Genomic DNA, 27,187 nt, shown 5'->3' with positions numbered 1-27,187 from the left:
TTGACTGGTAGGTATAACAACCATAAAGCAAGAGCCATGTAAGCAATGCAATGCTATACAGATGGAGTGCTGCACAGGAGGTAATGATGGCTGCTGGGCGGGGGAGTAGTATCACCAATATTTAGATACCTGATACCTGGGGCTTTGCATGGCCTCTATGGAATCTCTATTCCCCAGATCACAACAGGAATAAGAACAGGACTGATACCAGAAGAAGACAAGGAAAGAGTCACAGAACTTTGATGGGGTATCTCTACAAGTCAGGGTATAAGGGGCCCATTGTGTAGCAACCAGCGAGGCTGAAAAATGCAAAGTCTTGAAGAATGATTCACTCCTTAGATTTATTAATAAAGCGTATAGACAAGACTAGACCGGACGAAACCCTCTGTGCATGATCGATGCTCACTTATTCCAATGGTTCTGAGCTTTGTGAGCAGAAATAGAGCCAGATCATGTTCTCTGCATGAGGCCATGTACATTCCGGTGGCTTCATGGATTTGCCAGGAGGACATGACCTGGGGCCACAATGTACTACAGTGTATAACAGGTCCTTCATCAGAGACCCCTCATAGAAACCACAAATCCCAACTCATTCCATTGCCGGCTGCCTGTGCCAAATAACGGGGATCCTGCATTAGGGGTCCAGGGAAAATAAGAAATAAAAAATGTCCTTGGGTCGATCTTCTTAACCCTTCTCCATAAGTCTTGCCAGATCTGGTGATTGCTTAATATCCGTTTCTGTCAGTGTTAGTGGAAAAGGTTATCTCTCGTAACTCGGCGGGATGGCTGGGATTTGCCAGTGGTCTGGCTGAAATATAGAAAAAACATTTCTCTCTCTTCATTTGCTACTTAGCCTGGCTCACTAAACTCCTTCCCCTCTGTGCACGGGGAGCGAGGCCTCGAGGAGCTGCTGCCGAGGGCTGGTGCGAGGAGCAATCTCACGCCTTTCATGTGGTCCTTCCGATAATTGGGTCAGGCCTGACTTTACAGTAATACATACCTATAAATCGCACTGTCAGGATCCCTGTAATAGCATGCAGGAAAATCCTGGGGAAAAGGAAAGGGTGGAATTCAGCAGATCTGGGGTCCGAGGTGGGGTAGATGCCTGACTGTAAGGGTGACACGGCTGACGGTCGGGGTATGTGGCCATATACGCGCTGGTTCTGGGGTGTATTGGCTGCTCATGTACTGCAACAGCTAGATATTACAATAAAGTCGAGGGGACTGTTCCCACAGTGCAGCTGAAAACCATGTGTATTAGTGTGCATTTGGTTGGTTCTGAGAGAAGACAACACAACCATGCGCCATGACAGCCATACATAGAAGCTTTCTCTATAAAGGTCTGTTCACGTGGCGGAAAATCAAGAAAAATTCCACTTCATTTTCGCGCGGGCTGCATTGCTTCAGCATTACGTCGTGGCATCACGCTCCTAAGTAATGGGTCTAATCAGGAGGGAATCTCGAGCCGTGGAATCCACGGCAAGATCGGGCACGGCGCTTCTTTTTTCCGCGTCCTGCTGCGATCTCTTCCTCCCATTTTGGGAGGTGGATTCAGGAGGAATCTGCTCTGGATTTAGGGGTGATATCCGCCCCCAAATCTGCTGCAAATTCCTCCATGCGAATTGACCCTAAGGAAGAAGTCTAGTGACATCACTTTTTCCATCCCCGCAGCCCTCACCTGACTGTCACACTCGGCACCTCCTTCATGTATATTGCATTTCCCTGCAGTTTAGTCTGCTCTGGTCAGGCTCCATCTTGATTTCTAGATTTCTCTTTTTGCCCTACTATCAATCCCATGATGCCTTAGTACAGCATCACTTGGGCAGCTAGAGCCAGCGCCATCTCTGCCTGCTGGGCAACAATGTAATTGTCCTCCTCTCGCTATTCTGCTACATAGCAGCTAGAGCCAGTGCCATCTCTGCCTGCTGGGCAACAATGTAATTGTCCTCCTCTCGCTATTCTGCTACATAGCAGCTAGAGCCAGTGCCATCTCTGCCTGCTGGGCAACAATGTAATTGTCCTCCTCTCGCTATTCTGCTACATAGCAGCTAGAGCCAGTGCCATCTCTGCCTGCTGGGCAACAATGTAATTGTCCTCCTCTTGCCATTCTGCTACATAATTTCTAGACCTTATGTGTCAGGAACCCCGCGCTGCCATCTACTTCATTATAACTGTGTGACAGGACTTGTCTAACCATCAGCAGTAGCTGTGATAGGAGTCTGTGTGGAAGGTTCATCGTACAGGAGGTGAGATTGGTATTATGGAGAGAACAGAAAGACATGTAATTCCCAGCAGGTCACAGTGAGAGCACATGACCCAACCGAAGAGAAGGGACCTAGGAACTTTCCTAAAGCAGTAACTAAACAAGGTAGGGAATACTAGCGGAACTATATATATTATAGGATAGATACCTGGAAGAAGGAAAGTCAGGACTGTTGTTTTAACCACTTCAGGACTGGACACATTGTTATTTTGCACATATGTTTTGGAGGGCCGTACCATTATATAACAGGGTTATCTTAGTGACATCAGAGGAAGGTGCTGATGAACCTTTTGCGTAGTGTTGGTCTAATATTGTTCCCACACTGGTACCATGTAAAATCCCCATTACCAGGGTTCCTCGGCCTCTCCTTGGGGGTTCTGTGCTCTTATGACCTGTTCTGGTTTATCTTATGTAATGTATAACATTTGTAGTCTATGCTGTGAAATACGGTCTCCATGTGACTTCCAAAATTTGGTCAAGGGACACCAAATCAGACAACGACTCTGTACACTTTTTGTGCCACTAACCCCCCATCGTCTGAACACGACATGTACCTTTCCCTAGTCCCCACCACACAGGGTTAACGTTCCCAGTCCGCTCACTGGATTCCAGTGCTCTTTGAACTTCCCAGTAATTGTTTGTTTTAAAACAGTTTCTACCAAACCTTCCATAAGCAAATTTTGGAAAAAGTCAGACATCCTGCGCCCTTCCACTCCTGGCTATTTTTGAAGCTCATTTGCTGGTGAACAGTAAGGTATTCTTGTAGTTTACGGTAAGATACAAAGACCCGCATTAGATGAATAATATACAAAAAGTTTCCCAGATTATTCCAATTATCATCATTAACTTGTGACCCAGAACCGGAGCCCCCGGAGGGATTCTCTACGAAACCTCGCATCTCTGCTCTGGGCATGTAAGAGTCTTCTGGTTGTGGATGTGTCACATTTCCTAATTTGCTTACATTGGACAGGTCCTCGCACCCATGATCCTCTCCGCTTGGCCTTATTCTTCGTACTCTCCTTCATTTATTGTACGGTGAACTTTTAACACTGCCCGCCATGTAGCTAAATACATCACAGCCGGTGTGTGCAGTATATCACAGGCATTATAGCATGAAATGGCCCAGAAATTCTTCCTTTCTGCAATCTCTATGACTTATTGCCCAGGCCACACACGGGGCACGGTGGGCCAAGGAGGGATAATGAAGAGTATTGTAACCAGAACGTAAGCAGTCTTGGCTAGTGGCTTTTTGGCATTGTACCTAGAGTATTACTTCTCTCTATGGACCGGTCACATGCCCCGGAATAAATTAGTTCTTTATGTGGTGAATTGTAATAACCTCGCGATCAGGGCTAGGAGAACAGGGTGCAGATGATGCTGCAATGGTCCAATTCTATTCGCTCTAGGTCTACATGGCAGGTATATGTGCAGGTATATACAGTGGGGCAAAAAAGTATTTAGTCAGTCACCAATAGTGCAAGTTCCACCACTTACAAAGATGAGAGGCGTCTGTAATTTACATCATAGGTAGACCTCAACTATGAGAGACAAAATGAGAAAACAAATCCAGAAAATCACATTGTCTGATTTTGTAAGAATTTATTTGCAAATTATGGTGGAAAATAAGTATTTGGTCAGTAACAACATTTCATCTCAATACTTTGTTCTCTCTCCTTTGTTGGCAATGACAGAGGTCAGAGGTTTTCTGTAAGTCTTCACAAGGTTGGCACACACTGTTGTTGGTATGTTGGCCCATTCCTCCATGCAGATCTCCTCTAGAGCAGTGATGTTTTGGGGTTGTCGCTTGGCAACACGGACTTTCAACTCCCTCCAAAGGTTTTCTATAGGGTTGAGATCTGGAGACTGGCTAGGCCACTCCAGGACCTTGAAATGCTTCTTACAAAGCCACTCCTTTGTTGCCCTGGCGGTGTGCTTTGGATCATTGTCATGTTGAAAGACCCAGCCACGTTTCATCTTCAATGCCCTTGCTGATGGAAGGAGGTTTGCACTCAAAATCTCACGATACATGGCCCCATTCATTCTTTCATGTACCCGGATCAGTGGTCCTGGCCCCTTTGCAGAGAAACAGCCCCAAAGCATGATGTTTCCACCCCCATGCTTTACAGTAGGTATGGTGTTTGATGGATGCAACTCAGTATTCTTTCTCCTCCAAACACGTAAAGTTGTGTTTCGACCAAACAGTTCCAGTTTGGTTTCATCAGACCATAGGACATTCTCCCAATACTCTTCTGGATCATCCAAATGCTCTCTAGCAAACTTCAGACGGGCCCGGACATGTACTGGCTTAAGCAGTGGGACACGTCTGGCACTGCAGGATCTGAGTCCCTGGCGGTGTAGTGTGTTACTGATGGTAGGCTTTGTTACATTGGTCCCAGCTCTCTGCAGTTCATTCACTAGGTCCCCCGCGTTGTTCTGGGATTTTTGCTCACCGTTCTTGTGATCATTTTGACCCCACGGGGTGAGATTTTGCGTGGAGCCCCAGAGCGAGGGAGATTATCAGTGGTCTTGTATGTCTTCCATTTTCTAATTATTGCTCCCACAGTTGATTTCTTCAATCCAAGCTGGTTGCCTATTGCAGATTCAGTCTTCCCAGCCTGGTGCAGGGCTACAATTTTGTTTCTGGTGTCCTTTGACAGCTCTTTGGTCTTCACCATAGTGGAGTTTGGAGTCTGACTGTTTGAGGGTGTGCACAGGTGTCTTTTTATACTGATAACAAGTTTAAACAGGTGCCATTACTACAGGTAATGAGTGGAGGAAAGAGGAGACTCTTAAAGAAGAAGTTACAGGTCTGTGAGAGCCAGAAATCTTGATTGCTTGTAGGTGACCAAATACTTATTTTCCACCATAATTTGCAAATAAATTCTTACAAAATCAGACAATGTGATTTTCTGGATTTGTTTTCTCATTTTGTCTCTCATAGTTGAGGTCTACCTATGATGTAAATTACAGACGCCTCTCATCTTTTTAAGTGGTGGAACTTGCACTATTGGTGACTGACTAAATACTTTTTTGCCCCACTGTACATGTATTTTTCTGCCCGAGCCTTGGACATCTTTGGTGGATGTATCGGGAACATTCCTGAAGCCTATGCGAAAGAGCCAACAGCTAGCAAAAGAACTCCATGTCACACAATTTATACCATGAACCAAAAAAGAAACAATATGTCTGAAGTGTAAAAATGTATCTTCAGGTACAAGAAGGAGATAGAGATGATTTACAGCTCCAATGTGTCCACCAACACAAGAGACTTTAAGAAGGGTCGGGGTGTGTGATTTCTTTCCATTCCCTATGGCTGAGCCCTTAGATAGTTCAGGAATAAAAAATTAAAAAAAAAACCCTGTTCCCGAAAATTACCTTAATTTGAGAACTCTTCTAGATCTCCAAACATGTCTTGGTTGAAGGAATGAGACAGATCTGTTCATGATCTGCAAATGCAAATTGGAAGTGAAGGTCCTTTAGTATTCCTAGACGTGGGAAGAATATATGCAAATCTGACTTCCATGATGTAATTAGGATGCCAGTGCCTCAAGTATGCACACCAATAGAGGGCGCTGACTGAGAATGTGCAAGTCTATCTTCCATGATGTAATTAGGAAGACAGAGTCTCAGTCAAGCAATCCAATAGGGGGTGCTCTCTTTAACATCATGCCGACCTTCTCAGAGGCCTTTGTTTGCAATGATGTTGGGATTTTACCAGTCTCTCAGCCAATGACAGCTGTTTCGAAGTATTTGCATCTCATCAGCTTGGCACAGAGAGGACTGATCTGGCAGAGGTGAGAGGCTTAGACAGGGTTGGGGGGATATCGTCACTCCATAGGGAGAGAACCACCATTTAGATAATGCATCATTGCAAACAAAGGCCTCTGAGAAGGTCGGCATGATGTTAAAGGGAGCGCCCTCTATTGGATTGCTTGACTGAGGCTCTGTCTTCCTAATTACATCATGGAAGATAGACTTGCACATTCTCAGTCAGCGCCCTCTATTGGTGTGCATAATTGAGGCACTGGCATCCTAATTACACCATGGAAGTCAGATTTGCATGTTCTTCCCATGTTCCTTTGCACACTTTAATAAGACTCCACACACCTTAATGGTGTTTCTCTCCCTATGGAGTGACGATATCCCTTATTCCTAGACGGTCATATGTAAGGAAACTTCTTGACCCTTGCAATAGTTGAGTCTTTCTCATGCTCATTGTTTCGATCCAATGACCTGTTGCTTCTCTGTAAGCCTTTCTGGGAATAGTTAAGGACCAGGTCTAGAGAAGGACATTACTTCTAGTTTTCTTTTGAGGGTTGCATTGTTAGGGAACAACTCTACCACATGTCTGTGACCGGGCATCTACTGAGTCTTCCATAGTCTTGCCCTACACTTTGGATTCCTAGTTGCGGCCATAATATCACCTATGAGTGGTCTCATTCAGCTACACCAATCTCCAAAGGAAAAAAAAAATAGATGGGTCTAAATGTTGAGCTTGAGAAAACTCCATTAATTGGAGAACAATGGAATAATGAAGGAGGAAAAACCAAAAACAACTGTCTCCATTGTCTCTAAAATGATGATGCTTCCTCAAAAACAACAAAAACAAGCAATTGTGTGGCAGCTCCACCCGGCACCCCAACATGTATTATGGAGTTAAAACTTGTACATGTGCAACTATTATAGGACTCAAAGAGAATATTAGTGGATAGATGAGCAGAAGTTGCAGAATATGGACCGCCAATGGTTGCTGATGGCTCTTGGTTTCATCCTTGTTTGAGTCCAGCTAGCCAAACTATCACATTTGCCAATTTACTATCCTGGAAAAATCATCTGATTGCACATTTTTGGGGTCCAGATTGGGTCTAAAAACTCTTAGATTAACTAGGTTGACTACTGAATAGAAGAGGAAATTTTGCCCTTCCAACGTTTATGAAGGCCAACTTATTTGAAACCAGCTACATGACCCGTCATGTTTGTCCACCTTTCACTGTCCTATGGATTGGGCAGAGCATTTGGTCGGTTATTATCTAAGGATCACAAGAGAATTCACAACACCAATGTGTTTTTAGGAAGAAGAGAAGGCCAGACCTCCAGTCACCAAACAAAAATACAGCTGAAAAGATCCACGTAAGTGGTATCTTGTAATATGAATAACTTGGATAATGGCCCTCTCTTCTTCTTAGACATTAATTTACCCTAGGAAGTCCTGTACCTTGTACTCGATATCTTATTCCATGGATTTCGGTGGTGGAGCACCCTGATTTTTTATTATCAAGGTGTTTTTGTCAAATTTAGCCTTCAGATACTTAGACTGAGAATCAATGTGGTCAAACTTTAGTTGTGTAGATCTGCTACTACTTCTCTACTCGTGGTTACAAAATATTGTTCCACAATGGTGGAAGAGCTCGCCACAACTTTGCACTGAGTCATTTCCATTGATGGACAGAAGATTGTTGGAACGCTTGTTTTGCAGAACATGGCACGAGGAGGCCATTCCTTCCCGTCTTCTCCATGCTCGCACAGTGTTTTAGTCTATGACCACATCTACTGAGCTGTCACTCGGCTGACACACCGCAAGTTTCCTTTAGTCGCCGTGTGATAGTCTTTGGCCCGCTTCCCCAGGAGTTTTACACAAAGCAGGCAGGATTGGTGCGGACCACCTACGTCTTGTGGCAGCGCTCTCTGGAGCCTGCGGAGAACCAGCTGTGTCATGTGTCACCTCCCTTATAATATGTGTAGGTGTCACGTTGACGCCTCACAGAAGGCTCCTCAATGACTTTTCCTGCTATCGGGGCTTCAGATTAAATAAACCAGTCACCGGTAAAAGGCTTCCGACACGCCGCAGGGAAAATGTAATTTACATCTTATTATCTCTGATTATTTACAGAGCAAAAACCACATTGAATGTTCAAACATCCATTGACTTCATAGTCGCTTGCAGAGGACGTTTTGTATATAAGACTGATATAGTGCAGCAGATGTAGTGTGGAGAGCAATGTGTAACACATGTCATCGCACCGGGGAAAAATAGTGAACATGGTGCGAGTAGGTCATTTGTATAGCGGAAACAGTGTGCAATACCATCAGATATGGCTATAAGTGCGCAGTGCGGTCATAGGATCAGGTCAGTACAGGGTCAGAACTGGTGGGAACAAGGTTCTTATTGGCTACTCTATGGACTTTCCAGGGTAGTGGAGCTAACCAGTTTGCTTTGGGCTGCTCTCTAGTCTCCCCAGTCTTCACATACAGGGATCTGGTCTTCGCAATGGGGAAACTACCAAGTCACTACAGCTCAGAGTGGTCCTGGTGTAGGTGGCAACTGAACCAAAGGCCAGAGAGATGCCAATGAAAAGCACCAGAGGGTCAGGCAAGAGATTGGATGGTCTGGCCCAAAGGTCCTGGTGTAGGTGACAACTGAACCAAAGGCCAGAGAGACGCCGATGAGAAGCAGCAGAGGGTCAGTCAAGAGATTGGTTGGTCTGGCCCAAAGGTCCTGGTGTAGGTGGCAGTTGAACCAAAGGCCAAAGAGATGCCGATGAGAAGCACCAGAGGGTCAGGCAAGAGATTGGTTGGTCTGGCCCAAAGGTCCTGGTGTAGGTGGCAACTGAACCAAAGGCCAGAGAGACGCTGATGAGAAGCAGCAGAGGGTCAGGCAAGAGATTGATTGGTCTGGCCCAAAGGTCCTGGTGTAGGTGGCAGCTGAACCAAAGGCCAGAGAGATTCTGATGAGAAGCAGCAGAGGGTCAGGTAAGAGTGTGGTTGGTCTGGCCTAAAGGTCCTGGTGTAGGTGGCAGCTGAACCAAAGGCCAGAGAGACGCCGATGAGAAGCACCAGAGGGTCAGGCAAGAGATTGGTTGGTCTGGCCTAAAGGTCCTGGTGTAGGTGGCATCTGAACCAAAGGCCAAAGAGACGCCGATGACAAGCAGCAGAGGGTCAGGCAAGAGATTGATGGATCTGGCCCAAAGGTCCGGGCAGGCAACAGAGTCTTAAGAAGCCAAAAGGTCATACATAGTGGATCAGTAGGTCAAGAACAGAACCAACAGCAGAGTTGGGAAACCAGTCTTGGTCAATACATGGCCAGTTGAGCAGGAGCTAAATCACAAAACCCTCGCAGGGACTGGCTAACCAAGAACCTATGTTGCTCTGACATTGCTCAAAGGACTAAGCAGGTACAAAAAGACCAGGGTATTCTGGGATGGGCTGGAGGCCCCACAAGTGGGCCAGTTGTTGAGAGGGAGAAGCAGGGGCTACAATATGAAGGTAACCAGGTGATGGAACCTGCTGGGAATAGTAGTACGACTGACTGACGTCATTACTCATATTCTGAATAGTCCCATGTAACGGACTATTATTAGTCGCCTTGTCATTGGCAGGTGGGCTTTCATAATGTGATCAAACTGTGCGCTAAGAACCTCATTTTCCAGTATTTATATATGCAGTAGGTACAGCAGGGATGATTTGTAGGATTGTTTGTATTTGCATATTCAGATGAGGAGAATCTATTTGGGCCCAGAATAAACTATTAACTTCTCTTCTGACAGGGCGGAGTAACAGATGACAAAAGCGATGATGGAAGAACCACAAGTACTCTGAGCTTAGGCGTGAACCGGCCGACCATATCCTGCATCTATGACTGTCAGTAGATTTCTATCCTTCATGTATTGTGAATATTCCATTGTATTGTATTGTGAATATTCCATTCCTGTGCTCATATAGTATGGAGCAGGGGGAGAGATGTGCGTGATATGGTCTTATCTATTACAGATGGAAACCGCTATCATCTACGCTGCTATCTCTACCAAGCTCGGAACCTGATCCCAATGGACAAGGACAGCTTCTCTGGTAACATAGCCACCAGCAGAATAGTGAGCGCAGCTCTGGGGTATAATACAGGATAAGTAATGTAATGTATGTACACAGTGACTTCACCAGCAGAATAGTGAGCGCAGCTCTGGAGTATAATACAGGATAAGTAATGTACTGTATGTACACAGTGACTGCACCAGCAGAATAGTGAGCGCAGCTCTGGAATATAATACAGGATAAGTAATGTAATGTATGTACACAGTGACTGTACCAGCAGAATAGTGAGCGCAGCTCTGGAGTATAATACAGGATAAGTAATGTAATGTATGTACACAGTGACTGTACCAGCAGAATAGTGAGTGCAGCTCTGGGGTATAATACAGGATAAGTAATGTAATGTATGTACACAGTGACTGTACCAGCAGAATAGTGAGTGCAGCTCTGGAGTATAATACAGGATAAGTAATGTAATGTATGTACACAGTGACTTCACCAGCAGAATAGTGAGCGCAGCTCTGGAGTATAATACAGGATAAGTAATGTACTGTATGTACACAGTGACTGCACCAGCAGAATAGTGAGCGCAGCTCTGGGGTATAATACAGGATAAGTAATGTATGTACACAGTGACTGTACCAGCAGAATAGTGAGCGCAGCTCTGGAGTATAATACAGGATAAGTAATGTAATGTATATACACAGTGACTGTACCAGCAGAATAGTGAGCGCAGCTCTGGAGTATAATACAGGATAAGTAATGTATGTACACAGTGACTGAACCAGCAGAATAGTGAGCGCAGCTCTGGAGTATAATACAGGATAAGTAATGTAATGTATGTACACAGTGACTGCACCAGCAGAATAGTGAGTGCAGCTCTGGAGTATAATACAGGATAAGTAATGTAATGTATGTACACAGTGACTGTACCAGCAGAATAGTGAGCGCAGCTCTGGAGTATAATACAGGATAAGTAATGTAATGTATATACACAGTGACTGTACCAGCAGAATAGTGAGCGCAGCTCTGGAGTACAATACAGGATAAGTAATGTAATGTATGTACACAGTGACTGCACCAGCAGAATAGTGAGCGCAGCTCTGGAGTATAATACAGGATAAGTAATGTAATGTATGTACACAGTGACTGCACCAGCAGAATAGTGAGCGCCGCTCTGGAGTATAATACAGGATAAGTAATGTAATGTATGTACACAGTGACTGTACCAGCAGAATAGTGAGCGCAGCTCTGGAGTATAATACAGGATAAGTAATGTAATGTATGTACACAGTGACTGCACCAGCAGAATAGTGAGCGCAGCTCTGGAGTATAATACAGGATAAGTAATGTATGTACACAGTGACTGCACCAGCAGAATAGTGAGTGCAGCTCTGGAGTATAATACAGGATAAGTAATGTAATTTATGTACACAGTGACTGTACCAGCAGAATAGTGAGTGCAGCTCTGGAGTATAATACAGGATAAGTAATGTAATGTATGTACACAGTGACTGCACCAGCAGAATAGTGAGCGCAGCTCTGGAGTATAATACAGGATAAGTAATGTAATGTATGTACACAGTGACTGTACCAGCAGAATAGTGAGCGCAGCTCTGGAGTATAATACAGGATAAGTAATGTAATGTATGTACACAGTGACTGCACCAGCAGAATAGTGAGCGCAGCTCTAGAGTATAATACAGGATAAGTAATGTAATGTATGTACACAGTGACTGCACCAGCAGAATAGTGAGCGCAGCTCTGGAGTATAATACAGGATAGGTAATGTAATGTATGTACACAGTGACTGCACCAGCAGAATAGTGAGCGCAGCTCTGGAGTATAATACAGGATAAGTAATGTAATGTATGTACACAGTGACTGTACCAGCAGAATAGTGAGCGCAGCTGTGGAGTATAATACAGGATAAGTAATGTAATTTATGTACACAGTGACTGCACCAGCGGAATAGTGAGCGCAGCTCTGGAGTATAATACAGGATAAGTAATGTAATGTATGTACATAGTGACTGCACCAGCAGAATAGTGAGTGCAGCTCTGGAGTATAATACAGGATAAGTAATGTAATGTATGTACACAGTGACTGTACCAGCAGAATAGTGAGCGCAGCTGTGGAGCATAATACAGGATAAGTAATGTAATTTATGTACACAGTGACTGCACCAGCGGAATAGTGAGCGCAGCTCTGGAGTATAATACAGGATAAGTTATGTAATGTATGTACACAGTGACTGTACCAGCGGAATAGTGAGCGCAGCTCTGGAGTATAATACAGGATAAGTAATGTAATGTATGTAGACAGTGACTGTACCAGCGGAATAGTGAGCGCAGCTCTGGAGTATAATACAGGATAAGTAATGTAATGTATGTACACAGTGACTGTACCAGCGGAATAGTGAGCGCAGCTCTGGAGTATAATACAGGATAAGTAATGTAATGTATGTACACAGTGACTGTACCAGCAGAATAGTGAGCGCAGCTCTGGAGTATAATACAGGATAAGTAATGTAATGTATGTACACAGTGACTGTACCAGCGGAATAGTGAGCGCAGCTCTGGAGTATAATACAGGATAAGTAATGTAATGTATGTACACAGTGACTGTACCAGCAGAATAGTGAGCGCAGCTCTGTAGTGTAGTATAATACAGGATAAGTAATGTAATGTATGTACACAGTGACTGCACCAGCAGAATAGTGAGCGCAGCTCTGGAGTATAATACAGGATAAGTAATGTAATGTATGTACACAGTGACTGCACCGGCAGAATAGTGAGCGCAGCTCTGGAGTATAATACAGGATAAGTAATGTATGTACACAGTGACTGTACCAGCAGAATAGTGAGCGCAGCTCTGGAGTATAATACAGGATAAGTAATGTATGTACACAGTGACTGCACCAGCAGAATAGTGAGCGTAGCTCTGAAGTATGGTACTCCATATAATGCACCCTCTGACAATAGAACCTATATCGAGATGGAGCGGGAAGCAGAAGGCTTGTACTATACAGTAGTGCTGTCAGAGTACTGCAGTTCTGCTTTTATCTACGTGAATAGTGTTGCAGTACTCCAGCCATATGAATACCGCTCTATCTCATGTATAGTTTCTGTTATTCGGGCTTCCTGGAACAGCTAATGTCTGTGTTGTTCTGTTGTCGGACCCCCACTGATCTGATACTATTGCCTTATTCTGGAAATCAGTAACATACACATCCTAATCCCTTTAATTGTGTATGTAGATGACCTTTTAGAGTAATCTGTAAATTGCTGGTGAACCTACATGACTAATCTACAGCACACACATTGGCCGGGGTTGTATAGAAATAAATGTTCTTCAAACTGAAGTCACATATTGGCTCCTAAAGAGAAGCTCAGGGTGGACCGGACGTATAATGTCATTGGTCTGTTCTCCATGATGGCTATGATGTTTTAGTAATAAAGCTAAAGGTCTCCCTCTAGGCAGTGATGGGCAAACCTCGTTCCCAGTAAATATATGGTTGGGGGCCATGTTATTCCCATGCTTGGTTTCTTGACCAGACTCGTGTGCAGTATGTAGACACCTTCAGTTCTTTCAATATAGAAAGCCACTTGGATTATCCATGATCCACTTTCATCCACATCGATCAGTATTGACCAATATCATAAATTCAGAGGAACCATAACTAGATAAGAGGGGAACTAAATTAGTGTTGTGGTCCTTCATTCTCAGGTTAGGTGGGGGTTCTCCAGGTCATATCCCACCAATCATAAAGTAATATATGATGGGAATAATGTCCTACGATGTTCTCCACCTCTGGTATAAGGGTTCTTCTGCTATGTGTCCACCAGTCTCGGCCGTCACAAAGAGGTCATCCACATGATTGATTGGTCAGTATTGATCACTGGTCATAAACACAATTCAGAGGAACCATGACTAGATAAGAGTGGAACTAGACTTGTGGTCCATCATTGGTTCTCCAGGTCATATCCCACCAATCTTAAAGTAATATATGATGGGAATAATATCCTACGATGTTCTCCACCTCTGGTATAAGGGGTCCTCTACTATGTGTCCACCAGTCTCGGCTGTCACAAAGAGGTCATCCACATGATTGATCGGTCAGTATTGACCAATGGTCATAAACACAATTCAGAAGAACCATGACTAGATAAGAGGGGAACTAGACTTGTGGTCCTTCATTCTCAGGTTAGGTGGGGGTTCTAGAGGTCATGTCCCACCAATCATAAAGTAATATGTGATGGGAATAATGTCCTACGATGTTCTCCACCTCTGGTATAAGGGGTCCTCTGCTATGTGTCCACCAGTCTCAGCTATCACAAATAGGACATCCATATGATTGGTTGGTCAGTATCGACCACTGGTCATAAACACAATTCGGAGGAACCATGACTAGATAAGAGGGGAACTGAATTAGTGTTGTGGTCCTTCATTCTCAGGATAGGTGGGGGTTCTCCAGATCATATCCCACCAATCATAAAGTAATATGTGATGGAAATAATGTCCTACAGTGTTCTCCACCTCTGGTATAAGGGGTCCTCTGGTATGTGTCCACCAGTCTTGCCTATCACAAATGGGACATCCACATGATTGATTGGTCAGTATCAACCAATGGTCATAAACACAATTCAGAGGAACCATGACTAGATAAGAGTGGAACTAGACTTGTGGTCCTTCATTGGTTCTCCAGGTCATATCCCACCAATCATAAAGTAATATATGATGGGAATAATGTCCTACGATGTTTTCCACCACTGGTATAAGGAGTCTTCTGCAATGTGTCCACCAGTCTCGGCCATGACGAAGAGGAACATTTTTCCAAATCTTCTCATGAACTCGAGGCAAAAGTTGGGGAAACTTTTCTGTCTCAGTGCACAGTGATTTCCAGACCCCTCAATGTTTCCATCTCCGTCTCCCCCAACTCCCCCCTTCTTCTCCCGACTTCCAGGGGCCTCTCCGAGCCGTTCAAAGGCCTCCCTTCATATCATGTTTATTGTAAATGAAAGAATTGATTGAAACCACTGGAAAGGAAAACACCTGACTCGGGCAAAGCCGTAAAAAGAGAAAGCGCTGTATTATTTATTTTCGGTACCAAACACTAAATTAAGGCGATTCATGCCCCCTGGAAAATTCATCCTGAGTGTTAAAAGCCAGGTATGTTTTCTCGGACCCAGACCAAAAATTTCCAGAATTTATAGTGGAATTAAAAAGTCTGCATCCTACCGTTACACTCCTCCGTGACATAAAACTGTCTGTAGGTGATATATATAGTGTCGGTGAAACACAGGGGGCAGCGGGGGGTTAGGAGCGTCGGAGGGGGCGCACGGTTTCACGCAGTCCTGAGCTTATCACGGCTCGTTGTTATAGAAATTGTCTAAGGGTCGGGGGCTGCAGATCTGCTGACGCAGCGTTGCAAATCACCGGCTCCTCCAAATAAATCCTTGGTTTTATTAGTGGAAATTAATAGCCTGGGCGTGAGGCGCCATCTCAGGGGACCCCGAGAGTTAGTGCTCCGTCTGTGCAGAGCATACAGTAAACACATGACATGAGTGGGCGCGGGCACCGAGGCAAAGGCACCTGCTGGAGTATTAGCGGCTCGCCTGTCAACAGGTACTTATGTTCTGTGTGATTGCCCGTACATTAATCTAGCTCCTGCTCTGCCGCTCCGTGTCAAGCTGGAGGTGGAAGGGTCAGGAATGGTGCAGGGGGGAAGGATTTATGGGACGGCAGTAGCAAACACTGGGATATTTTGGGGACTCTTTCCCCTGCACCGTTGGGTGTCTGATAAGTCATACAAGCTCCTCTGTAAAGTATAGGCCGATTAGCAATCCTTCAAAGAAATTGAAAACTGCCTCTAGCGCCACCTCTTGAATAGAACATAAGTCAGTACCCGAAGAATCTGTCACCAGAGTCCAGCTCCGCAGGTTGATAAGATGGAGACACCCAAATCTAAAGGCGTGCTCCCCTTGTGAATCGCTCCTTCCTTTGCGGAGATATCACTCTTTTTGTTGATTATAAATATGAGCTTTTCGGAGCCACAAGGGCGTTGCCACATAAGTCTTTACAGCAGGGGCAAAAGCAGCAATGTCTCCACAAGGGAGGAACTGGGGCAAAACACCATGGGGTACAGGTGACCCTAAACTACCGAACTGCAGGGCTGAGTACATAATCTGTTATCCCTTAAGGCGTAAGGGTTTGGTGGGCGTGGGAAATTAAATTTACCTTAATTCATCCGGTGGATTCTTCGTGATGGATCGGAACCAGCTGCCGACCCCGGAGTCACTACCCATCCTTGCTCTCCTGATCTGCAGATACCTGGTTCAGGATAGTTGCCTTATGAGTAGAGGCTATGCCTCAGAGTCACAGTCCTTACAGTATAGAACCAGCTCCTGGAGTAGGCTATTCCTTAGATTCACAGTCCTTACAGTATAGAACCAGCTCCTGCAGTAGGTTATTCCTCAGATTCACAGTCCTTACAGTATAGAACCAGCTCTTGGAGTAGGCTATTCCTCAGATTCACAGTCCTTGAATTGTAGAATCAGCTTTTGGTTTAGGCTATTCCTCAGAGTCACAGTCCTTGAATTGTAGACCCAGCTCTTGGCATAGGCTATTCTTCAGAGTCACAGTCCTTGAGTTGTAGAACCAACTCCTGGAGTAGGCTATTCCTCAGATTCACAGTCCTTACAGTGTAGAACCATCTCCTGGAGTAGGCTATTCCTCAGATTCACAGTCCTTACAGTATAGAACCAGCTCCTGGAGTAGGTTATTCCTCAGATTCACAGTGCTTGAATTGTAGAATCAGCTCCTGGAGTAGGTTATTCCTCAGATTCACAGTCCTTACATTGTAGAACCGTCCAGTCTACGAAAAAATATTTTTCCTGTAGTGGGACAAAAATCAAAATTGCCAAATCGACATTCTCTATCTTGTCTCCCATAAAAATTAAATAAAAAATGATCAAATTCGCAGGTATATCTAAGAACTAAATCTGGCTCTCCAAAATGGATACCCTATGTATCCCAAAAGCTACAAGTGTCAAGAATGTGGCGACTCCAAGAATGTTTTTGCAAAGTTTGGGTTTTCTTAAAGTGGTTAATATGTAAAAAAAAAAAAAAAAACCTATATAAATTTGGTATCGCTGGACTGGAAGTGACCCCCGGCCAATACAAGTGACCTGTCATTTTGCAGGAACAGTAATCCAATTCAACCCCATTCTGTGAAGTAACGATGAAGAACAATCTGTCTCACAACAATGACGTGCTCAAATAGATCTGTAAGTGAAAAAATACAAAAGTTATCGCTCTCGGAAGGCAGGGAGTCAAAATAGAAAATTCAAAAATTAAGAAAAAAAAATAAAAAAATTGAAAATTGAAAAATGCCTGTGGAAGGAGAAGGAGATAAACCCCCAACTGGTGATGTAACAAGCCACAAGAGCAGAGGTCCTCACTGTCCTCTCCCCTCCCACAGCGGACACTCCCAGCATACAAGCAGGAAGTTTCCCGGAGACTTCACATCTAGTCACTTTGGCTATTTCAAGGGTCCGAATTTTTATCACTAAATTGCAGAAGAAAATTAAATTTTTCATTTTCCTAATTCCATAAAATAAAGTTTTATACGTTGTTCCCCTTTTACACTGTGAGGTCTACCAAGAAGGTCCTCTTTACGTTTTCCCGAAGACGTCGACATTGGAGGGTCCCTCCGGCATCTCTGGTGGGTTCTCATCCCTACAATACATCCAGCGCAATTATTTTGGTAAATGCTTCCTCTGTTAGACTGATAATTATTTCCTGAGCCCTCGACAATGGCAGTGCTGTTATAATCCTCCGGCCCGAGCGGTGATCTCATCTCGCGTGATTGGCCGGAGTCGGAGTTTGTAGAGTTGGAAGAAGCCAACGACAACATCCATTAAATGCTACAATGTAGAATTGTGATGGCTGTGTAAACATATGGTCCATACGGGTGACCTGTTCATGAAGAATAATATTCTGTCACCAGACAGGGCAGCAGCGCTCGCGAACTGCAATTTACTAACGGAGGCAGAGGGGTTTTTTAGTCTTTTGCCAAATTTTTCACACTTCACTTTTTGTTTATAAAGTTCAAAGTTCATCTGAAGTTATCTCTAAACCCTACAAGATGCCGAAGAGTAACTGGGCAGACGTGTTTACCAATATTACGTATCTAACCTTAAAAGGGTTGTTCAGCCTTTTGAGACTGGCAATCCAACGTGGCGTTCCAATGTCCATTGATTAGCTGGTAATGGTTGCCCGCACCAGATCTACCAGATCTACTAGACCTACTAGAGCTACATCATGGACAAGAACTCAAAACCAACGTGGCGTTCCAACGTCCATCGATTAGCTGGTAATGGTTGCCCGCACCAGATCTACTAGAGCTACACCATGGACAAGAACTCAAAATCAAAGTGGCGTTCCAACGTCCATCGATTAGCTGGTAATGGTTGCCCGCACCAGATCTACTAGAGCTACTACAGCTACACCATGGACAAGAACTCAAATCCAACGTGGCGTTCCAACGTCCATCGATTAGCTGGTAATGGTTGCCCGCACCAGATCTACTAGAGCTACACCATGGACAAGAACTCAAAATCAAAGTGGCGTTCCAACGTCCATCGATTAGCTGGTAATGGTTGCCCGCACCAGATCTACTGGAGCTACTAGAGCTACACCATGGACAAGAACTCAAATCCAACGTGGTGTTCCAACGTCCATCGATTAGCTGGTAATGGTTGCCCGCACCAGATCTACTAGAGCTACACCATGGACAAGAACTCAAAATCAAAGTGGCGTTCCAACGTCCATCGATTAGCTGGTAATGGTTGCCCGCACCAGATCTACTGGAGCTACTAGAGCTACACCATGGACAAGAACTCAAACCCAACGTGGAGTTCCAACGTCCATCGATTAGCTGGTAATGGTTGCCCGCACCAGATCTACTAGAGCTACTAGAGCTACACCATGGACAAGAACTCAAATCCAACGTGGTGTTCCAACGTCCATCGATTAGCTGGTAATGGTTGCCTGCACCAGATCTACTAGAGCTACTAGAGCTACACCATGGACAAGAACTCAAATCCAACGTGGCGTTCCAACGTCCATTGATTAGCTTGTAATGGTTGCCCGCACCAGATCTACTAGAGCTACTAGAGCTACACCATGGACAAGAACTCAAATCCAACGTGGCGTTCCAACGTCCATCGATTAGCTGGTAATGGTTGCCCGCACCAGATCTACTAGAGCTACTAGAGCTACACCATGGACAAGAACTCAAATCCAACGTGGCATTCCAACGTCCATCAATTAGCTGGTAATGGTTGCCTGCACCAGATCTACTAGAGCTACTAGAGCTACACCATGGACAAGAACTCAAATCCAACGTGGCTTTCCAACGTCCATTGATTAGCTGGTAATGGTTGCCCGCACCAGATCTACTGGAGCTACACCATGGACAAGGACTCAATGTAAGTTGGCATGCCATTACACAGTGTGTAGTCCCATTGCCGACAGAGGTTGTGAATGGCTGATTGGAGGGGTGCCAAGTGTCAGACCCTTATCAATCTCATGTTGATGACCTAGCCTATGGAAAGGCTGGACAACCTCTTTAGTACTTGCTACCTTACTTTTACTCTAAAACTTAAAAACAAGACAATACCGTTGTTCGTTAGAGAATTATCCCCATCAGGTGTAATTATTCACAAGCCTTTGATATCAGGCCCACTTGTAGATTTCTGCCCTTTCTCAGAAAAAAAATAACCTGCAAATTACTTCCTTACTATACAATGACTTGGTCGTACACAGTCCACCTACTGTAACCCAAGTGATCGTCTCTAATCTGTGGGGTAACCTGGCAGTAAGTGTTCAGTTTCCCTGCAGCGCCACCCCAGGTCAAGAGAATTACTACACAGAGACCATTCAAATCAATGGGAAGTCTGTGTAAAGCAGGACAGGACAGTCCTCCAGAGCGGGAGTCACTCTTTGTAACTGCTCTACACTCTTTCTCCTTTCTCAATAGGGTCTACCAAAGTGGATTTCTTTGAGTTGACCGATCTTTTTAAAAAGTGGTCGTCGTTATCACACAATCCCGGTGTTGTGGGATGGGATTGGCACTTTCATGCTTAGTTTTTGGTCAGGTTTTACATAAGTTGGCCATAAACAGAAGATAGCTGTTGGCTAAGTGGTCCATGTTTCCGGAATGGCGAGAGGGGAAAAAGTCATTGCCGCACACAATATATAAGAAAGGATTGGGCAGGCGGTTTAACCCCATCATTTGCCATTGGGGTAGAGTTGGGAGGCCCATGGTACACAGTTGTCCAGTCCAGTTGAAATCTCAGGGTTTGGCTAATAGATGTTTTCTGCTGTACCACTATTGTGTTAGATCTTCAGCCCACCATAGGACCCCTAGTACTCTGGCGGACCAGTTTGACATCACTTGGCCCAATGTAAAATCTATAACAGGCCCCCTTGTGTACTATGTCTAATGGCATCTTTTTGATGTGAGGGGCCTTGCCCCTCTGCCCTTTCCCACCTAGGCCCAGGGGCAATTGTTAACTCTGTACCCCATATATCTGCTCTCCCTAAACAAGACTGTCTCATCTAGTACCTGAAGTTTGCCCATACCCATTCATGTTGTCAACTGTTACATCCGTAAGAGGATTGGATATCTTTAGATATCTGAGTGTAGGTATAAGGAGAGTCTTAAAGGGGCTTTCTGGGGCTATGATATTGATAATGACCTAACCTTCGGGAAGGCCATCAATGTAAGATCAGTAAAGTCCTACCGATCAACTTAGACTTCTCCTTAGCCCAGTGACAGCATATCCATTGGTCACATGACCATACTAAGGATCATAGTCCTGGGAATACCTTTCAGTGCGCCACCCTAGGGCCTTGTCTTAGAGCCACCGTAGAGGGATGACACTCCAGCTTGAGATGTAGTCGTAGTCTGCCCGGGATTGGGGAGACAATCCCATCTGTCTCAAATCAGAAAGTGTGTCCATCATTGATTAAGTGAGTCTACCTAGCGAGGGATAAGGTGTAGTCAGATCAGTGTCTTCAGTGGATAACCCAAACATGAAGACGTGCATTATGCTGACTGTAGACACTGAAGACTGCATGTGAGTGATCAAATATGGCTGGAGTTACAAAGCATGATGGTCAGAAACCCCCGACTTAGGGCTATAAACTAAAATCTGAATGTTGAATCTATGCGTGTTATCTATATACTTCGTCATCTCCATATACAAGTATATAAGTGTAATCCTTTCCATAACATTGTTTTCCCCTGTCATTATAGACCCATATGCCATTGTATCCTTCCTACATCAAAGCCAGAAGACTGTGGTTGTGAAGAGCACTTTAAATCCCACCTGGGACCAGACCCTCATCTTCCATGAAATCGAAATATTTGGGGACCCTGCTATCGTGGCTGAATTTCCACCCAGTATTGTGGTGGAAATTTATGATCATGACACCTATGTGAGTGACCATTTTGTGTAGATGTTGTATTGAGTGGTCATAGACCCTAGGGGGCGGTCATCTGGCTCATTGACCAAACAAACACTGCCACAGTGTAGAGTGTATGAAAGTTGATCTATGGCATCTTACAAGAGTGAGCTGACCAAATAAGTGTCCATACCGCTCATTATTGAAGATTGTCCTTGGCTTGAAAGCTCAAGAGCAGCCCATGACCACCAAGACATATTCTAATGATGTCCAGTAGACTTTCATCTAGTCTCTAGAGTATTTCTATACCATGGGCAGGTGCTTGCTTTTTTTGGATCACAATAAGAAGTTGACCTTCTGCTTACTAATGTCCTGTTCCCTAGGGTGCCGATGAATACATGGGACGTTGCATTTGTAAACCCAGTCTGGAACGTTCTCCAAGGTTGTCCTGGTATCCGGTCATGATGGGAGACAAGAACACAGGAGAACTACTTGCTGCCTTCGAACTCATCCAAAGAGAAAAGGTAAATATGTCAAGTCGAATCTGTCAACCAGTCAGGATGCCATTGTGGTCATGAGATTCTAGTGTTTGGAAAGTGGCCGCCAAGAAGTGAACGCCATCCTTCAAACTACTCAGTAGTTCTCAGAATACAATTTGATATTAACACAGCATGGAAGTTTAAGACTGTTTGAGATTCCACTTGTCCAGATCTGAGCAATATTGCTTTGCTGTAGGTTCACACTTTTGAAATCCTAAGAGACTGAGAGGTTGCCCAGTGTCTAGACCCTTCTTGCCAGCTGGTTATTAAAGCGTATTGACATTGGCTGCTTTCACTAGTCTACTGGCTGCAAAATACAGCAAGGAAAATGTAGGGTAGGCGAACGAAGACATAGAAAATAGAACATTATTGGAAATTATATGAAAATACATATTTTATATATAAAAACAACATCCTGCAGTCTAGAGCAATACTGAGTATGACTGTTGATGAAAGACATGGCCTCTTACATCATCATGAAGTCATAAGAACTTGATGTGCTCACGTCTTTGCGGTACGGCGGAGCTGTCGATGAAGTGGAAATTTTCTTGCGCCATGGACAAAAATTCTACTTGTTATTGTGTATTGTAGCGAGGAATTAGATTGTAATTCTGAGATCATTGGTTTGAAATCAGTTAAGAGTTTCATTATAGATGGCCGATCTTGTGTGCAGGAGGATCAGTCTGGTCTTCTGTGGATGAGAATATGGCTGGTCTTCTCTAGAAAGAAAGGTGTTTACTCTAATACGAATTAGAATATGAATAGTCTTCTGCTGGCGAGAACGTGACTGGTCTTCTGTGGATAAGAATATGGCCCAACTTCTGAGATAATAATGTGGTTGGTGTTTTGTGAATTTAAGACATGGATGAAAATATGGCTAGACTTCTGTGAATGAGAAGGTGGGTGATTATTTGGGCATGAGCATATGACTGATCTATCTTCTGTGAATGGGAACATGGCTGGTCTAATGTGGATGAGAACATGGCTGGTCTTCTGTAGATGACAACATGACTGGTCTTTTGTGGATGAGAACATGGCTGGTCTTCTGTGGATGAGAACATGGCTTGTCTTTTGCAGATGAGAACGTGGCTGGTGTTCTGTAGACGAGAACATGGCTAGTCTTCTGTAGATGAGAAGATGGCTGGTCTTTTGTAGATTAGAACATGGCTGGTCTTTTGCAGATGAGAACATGGCTGGTCTTCTGTAGATGAGAACATGGCTGGTTTTCTGTGGATGAGAACATGGCTTGTCTTCTGTAGATGAGAACATGGCTGGTTTTCTGTGGATGAGAACATGGCTGGTCTTCTGTAGATGAGAACAAGGCTGGTCTTCTGTAGATGAGAACTTGACTGGTCTTTGGGCATAAGAATATGACTTGTCTGTCTTTTGTGGATGAGAACATGGCTGTTCTTCTGTAAATGAGAACATAGCTGGTTTTCTGTGGATGAGAACATGGCTGGTCTTCTGTAGATGAGAACTTGGCTGGTTTTCTGTGGATGAGAACATGGCTGGTCTACTGTAGATGAGAACAAGGCTGGTCTTCTGTAGATGAGAACATGGCTGGTCTTCTGTAGATGAGAACAAGGCTGGTCTTACATAGATGAGAACATGGCTTGTCTTCTGTAGATGAGAACATGGCTGGTTTTCTGTGGATGAGAACATGGCTGGTCTTCCGTAGATGAGAACAAGGCTGGTCTTCTGTAGATGAGAACTTGACTGGTCTTTGGGCATGAATATGACTTGTCTGTCTTTTGTGGATGAGAACATGGCTGTTCTTCTGTAGATGAGAACATAGCTGGTTTTCTGTGGATGAGAACATGGCTGGTCTTCTGTAGATGAGAACTTGGCTGGTTTTCTGTAGATGAGAACATGGCTGGTCTACTGTAGATGAGAACAAGGCTGGTCTTCTGTAGATGAGAACATGGCTGGTCTTCTGTAGATGAGAACAAGGCTGGTCTTACATAGATGAGAACATGGCTGGTCTTCTGTAGATGAGAACTTGACTGGTCTTTGGGCATAAGAACATGACTGGTCTGTCTTTTGTGGATGAGAACATGGCTGGTTTTCTGTGGATGAGAACATGGCTGGTCTTCTGTGGATGAGAACATGGCTGGTTTGTGTAGATGAGAACAAGGCTGGTCTTCCGTAGATGAGAACAAGGCTGGTCTTCTGTAGATGAGAACTTAATTGGTCTTTGGGCATAAGAATATAACTTTGTCTTTTGTGGATGAGAACATGGCTGGTCTTCTGTGGATAAAATCATGGCTGGTCTTCTGTGGACAAGAATATAGTTGGTCTTTTGTGAATGAGAACATGTCTGATCTTGTGTGGATGAGAACATGGACAGACTTTTGTGGATCGTCTTTTGGTGTTTGCTGGTCTGTCTTCTATGAGCAAGAATATGGGTGATCCACAATGGATGAAAATTTGACTGGTCTTCTATCGATGAGAATATGACTGGTCTTCTGTGAATGAGAACATGGCTGGTTGTCTGTAGAGGAGAATATAGATGGTCCTTGATGGATGACACTGGTCTGTCTTCTGTGAACACGAATATGGCTAATGCTTCCTAAATGAGAATATGGCTGGTCTTCTGTGAGTGAGAATATGGCTGGTCTTGTGTGGATGAGGAGATGGCTGATCTTCTGTGAGTGAGAGTATGGCTGATCTTCTGTGGATGAGAACATAATTGATCTTCTGTGGATATGAACATGCTGAGCTTCTGTAAATGAGAATATACAGTAGAATATACCATTTCTTATATGGTTTAGGTTATTGATTCTTTGTCGGTGAAGATACTCAGGTTTGGCCCTTGTGAAATGTATTGATCATCTTAAAAGAACACTTGTGTTATTTGGAAGAGAATATTCTTTTGGGGGTTGTAGTGGTTGTCCATTCATGGATCCTAATGTAGTTCCAGAAACTGTATTGTGGTGGACGTATCTTGGGATTGCAGTCTTCGGAGCGTGTAGGAGGATGGACGGTCACTGGCGCAGTTGATGCCTCTCAGAGTTTTACAGAATTTTATCTATATACAGGAAAACCTTTATAACCATATAATTATTGCTTACTTTCTCCGTTCTAGCCCGCTCTACATCACATCCCAGGACTCGAGGTAGGTCATAGATAAAAACGTCATTGTCCATACGTCTGTGTTATGTTTGCTGCCTATTACATACTCAGTTATGTTGTAAAATTACAAGCGCCCCTATATTTGTGTATCAGTTCTTCAACATTTTAAATATCTCTGCTTGTAGTCATTGAATGGAAACCTTCATTTATTGCTATTGGGGGATAAACATCTCTCCTGTAGATGTGTCCACCATTATTATAGGTAACATTTAATTAAAAATTCCCTTTTCTCATGAAACCAATTTAATACAATATTGTAATAAGCTAGTAAAAGCCTTGACAGACTGCAATTTTCAACACAACCACTGGGCGACCACACATAGACACTGATACCATATCACCTTGTGACATAATATCATTAAATCGTGTTGTTTTGAAAAGCTGTTCCTTCTTGACCCAACTAAACATTTCTATGATCATCACATGACCAGAACAAATTTTCACCCCCTACGAGTATGAATTGAAGCTCCTTATTCCATCATTGTAACAGTGTGTAGTCCCTGACATCACAGTCCTCCGTGAACTATCCAGCCATCAGTCCGTCATATGCTTGATTCCCTGTCTATATTTACATATATTATGCAGATACATATTGTGAGCGCGGATCTTGTTTTTCAACAGGGTGAAATTTCCGGTGTCCTTGGCGAGGTAAGACCTCTGAATACGCACCTGGATGTAGAGACACCGTGACTTGTATATGTTTTGGTTCCCAGTAAACTACTGCCCCAGCCTTCAGTTTATATCGCTGGGGACAACTATAGGCAGCCAGTCCTTCCCCTGATTTGGCCACAGTATTATATAGCATGTAGCATGTTTTCTAGTGGTGCTCTGGTTGCTCATACACGAGGAGGGTCCTACAAATATATGTGTGTGATATAACAAGGACACAGCGCCCTGTAATAATGGAGGGGTGACTGCACATGGAGGATTTGTTACTGTATTGCAGACTTGTAGGTTGGCTGTCCGTTGTTGCATGTGGCATTGCGCAGCTTATTGCATGAGGATGCGGCGGCATGGCTTCCCTCGAGGACCCTCATTGCTGTTTGGCTTTCTGCTGACTAGTATTGATTATGTAGTCTGAGCCCTAAAACCGGAGCTCCACCGGAGCTTCACCGGAGCTTCTGCACATCACCTTCCATACTTCTGTCACATCCAGAGCTTCTGTTGGCCACTACTTGAAACTTATCAGCCTTTAGCTAACAGACATTGCCGTAATTGCCTGATTCCACTTTATTACCCTTATTGTTCTGCACACGTCTTATTGCTGACACTGTTAGGCAAGGTTCAGATCTGTGCCGGAGTTTCCATTGGAAACGCCGCCGCATATACCGCCAAAAATCCCGCAACGACTTTTCTCCTTGACAGTTTCAGTATAAAACCAGTGGAGACGCGATGGACACCCGGCAGACCCCATTATAGTCTAGGCTTTTTTAGCAGATGGTCTCTCCATCATTCAGGTCCCCATGTAGACCTGGACGACGAAGAGACTAAGACTAGTGTGACGCTAGCCTAAGGGCATTATTACGACTGAAGCTCAGGATGTGACTAAATTATGTCCAGAGATGGCGCTGTGCTTTAAGTAGGGGCAAGCGATTTTACAAGAACATGATGTAGGATTCCCAGAGCAGGATCTAGACCCATCTGGATAGTCTTCAATGTTGACAGCTTAGAGCCAGGATCATCTTTCAGGTTGAAACCAGTGGACGGTTGGGTGTCATGGCCTTGCCTCATTCTGGAATATTGCATTTTGTATCAGACCACATCTCCAAAGATTCCAACCATTATCATGTTCAAGTGAATGTGACGACTGGTTCCTTGTTCTCTTTCCATGGGGTCTTGTTAGCAGGTAAGGTCGTTACTAGACCCAGGTTAAGCCTGGATTGTACAGATGTAGCAGAGCTGAGTTTAGTATTGGACACAATTTGCTGCAGTATTGACATGTTATCGTTGGTTTTCCAGTAAAGGCAAATCCAGC

The 27,187-nt window shown here is 44.2% G+C and overlaps 1 protein-coding gene across 2 annotated transcripts in view; it reads left to right on the top strand.

Moving 5' to 3' along the window:
• The window catches only part of DYSF (dysferlin), a 283,259-nt gene that overhangs the window by 124,924 nt on the left and 131,148 nt on the right, over nucleotides 1-27,187 (top strand). For both annotated transcript variants that reach the window (XM_075261820.1, XM_075261819.1), the window contains exons 31-36: nucleotides 9,808-9,901; nucleotides 10,031-10,108; nucleotides 21,393-21,574; nucleotides 21,925-22,065; nucleotides 25,166-25,195; nucleotides 25,834-25,860. In XM_075261820.1, coding sequence (XP_075117921.1) covers nucleotides 9,808-9,901; nucleotides 10,031-10,108; nucleotides 21,393-21,574; nucleotides 21,925-22,065; nucleotides 25,166-25,195; nucleotides 25,834-25,860 — 552 coding nt within the window. The remainder of the gene's footprint in view (nucleotides 1-9,807; nucleotides 9,902-10,030; nucleotides 10,109-21,392; nucleotides 21,575-21,924; nucleotides 22,066-25,165; nucleotides 25,196-25,833; nucleotides 25,861-27,187) is intronic.

Source organism: Leptodactylus fuscus, chromosome 1 (assembly GCF_031893055.1).
Source record: "Leptodactylus fuscus isolate aLepFus1 chromosome 1, aLepFus1.hap2, whole genome shotgun sequence".
Classification (NCBI taxonomy): domain Eukaryota; kingdom Metazoa; phylum Chordata; class Amphibia; order Anura; family Leptodactylidae; genus Leptodactylus; species Leptodactylus fuscus.
This window is presented reverse-complemented; position numbering and strand designations above follow the sequence as displayed.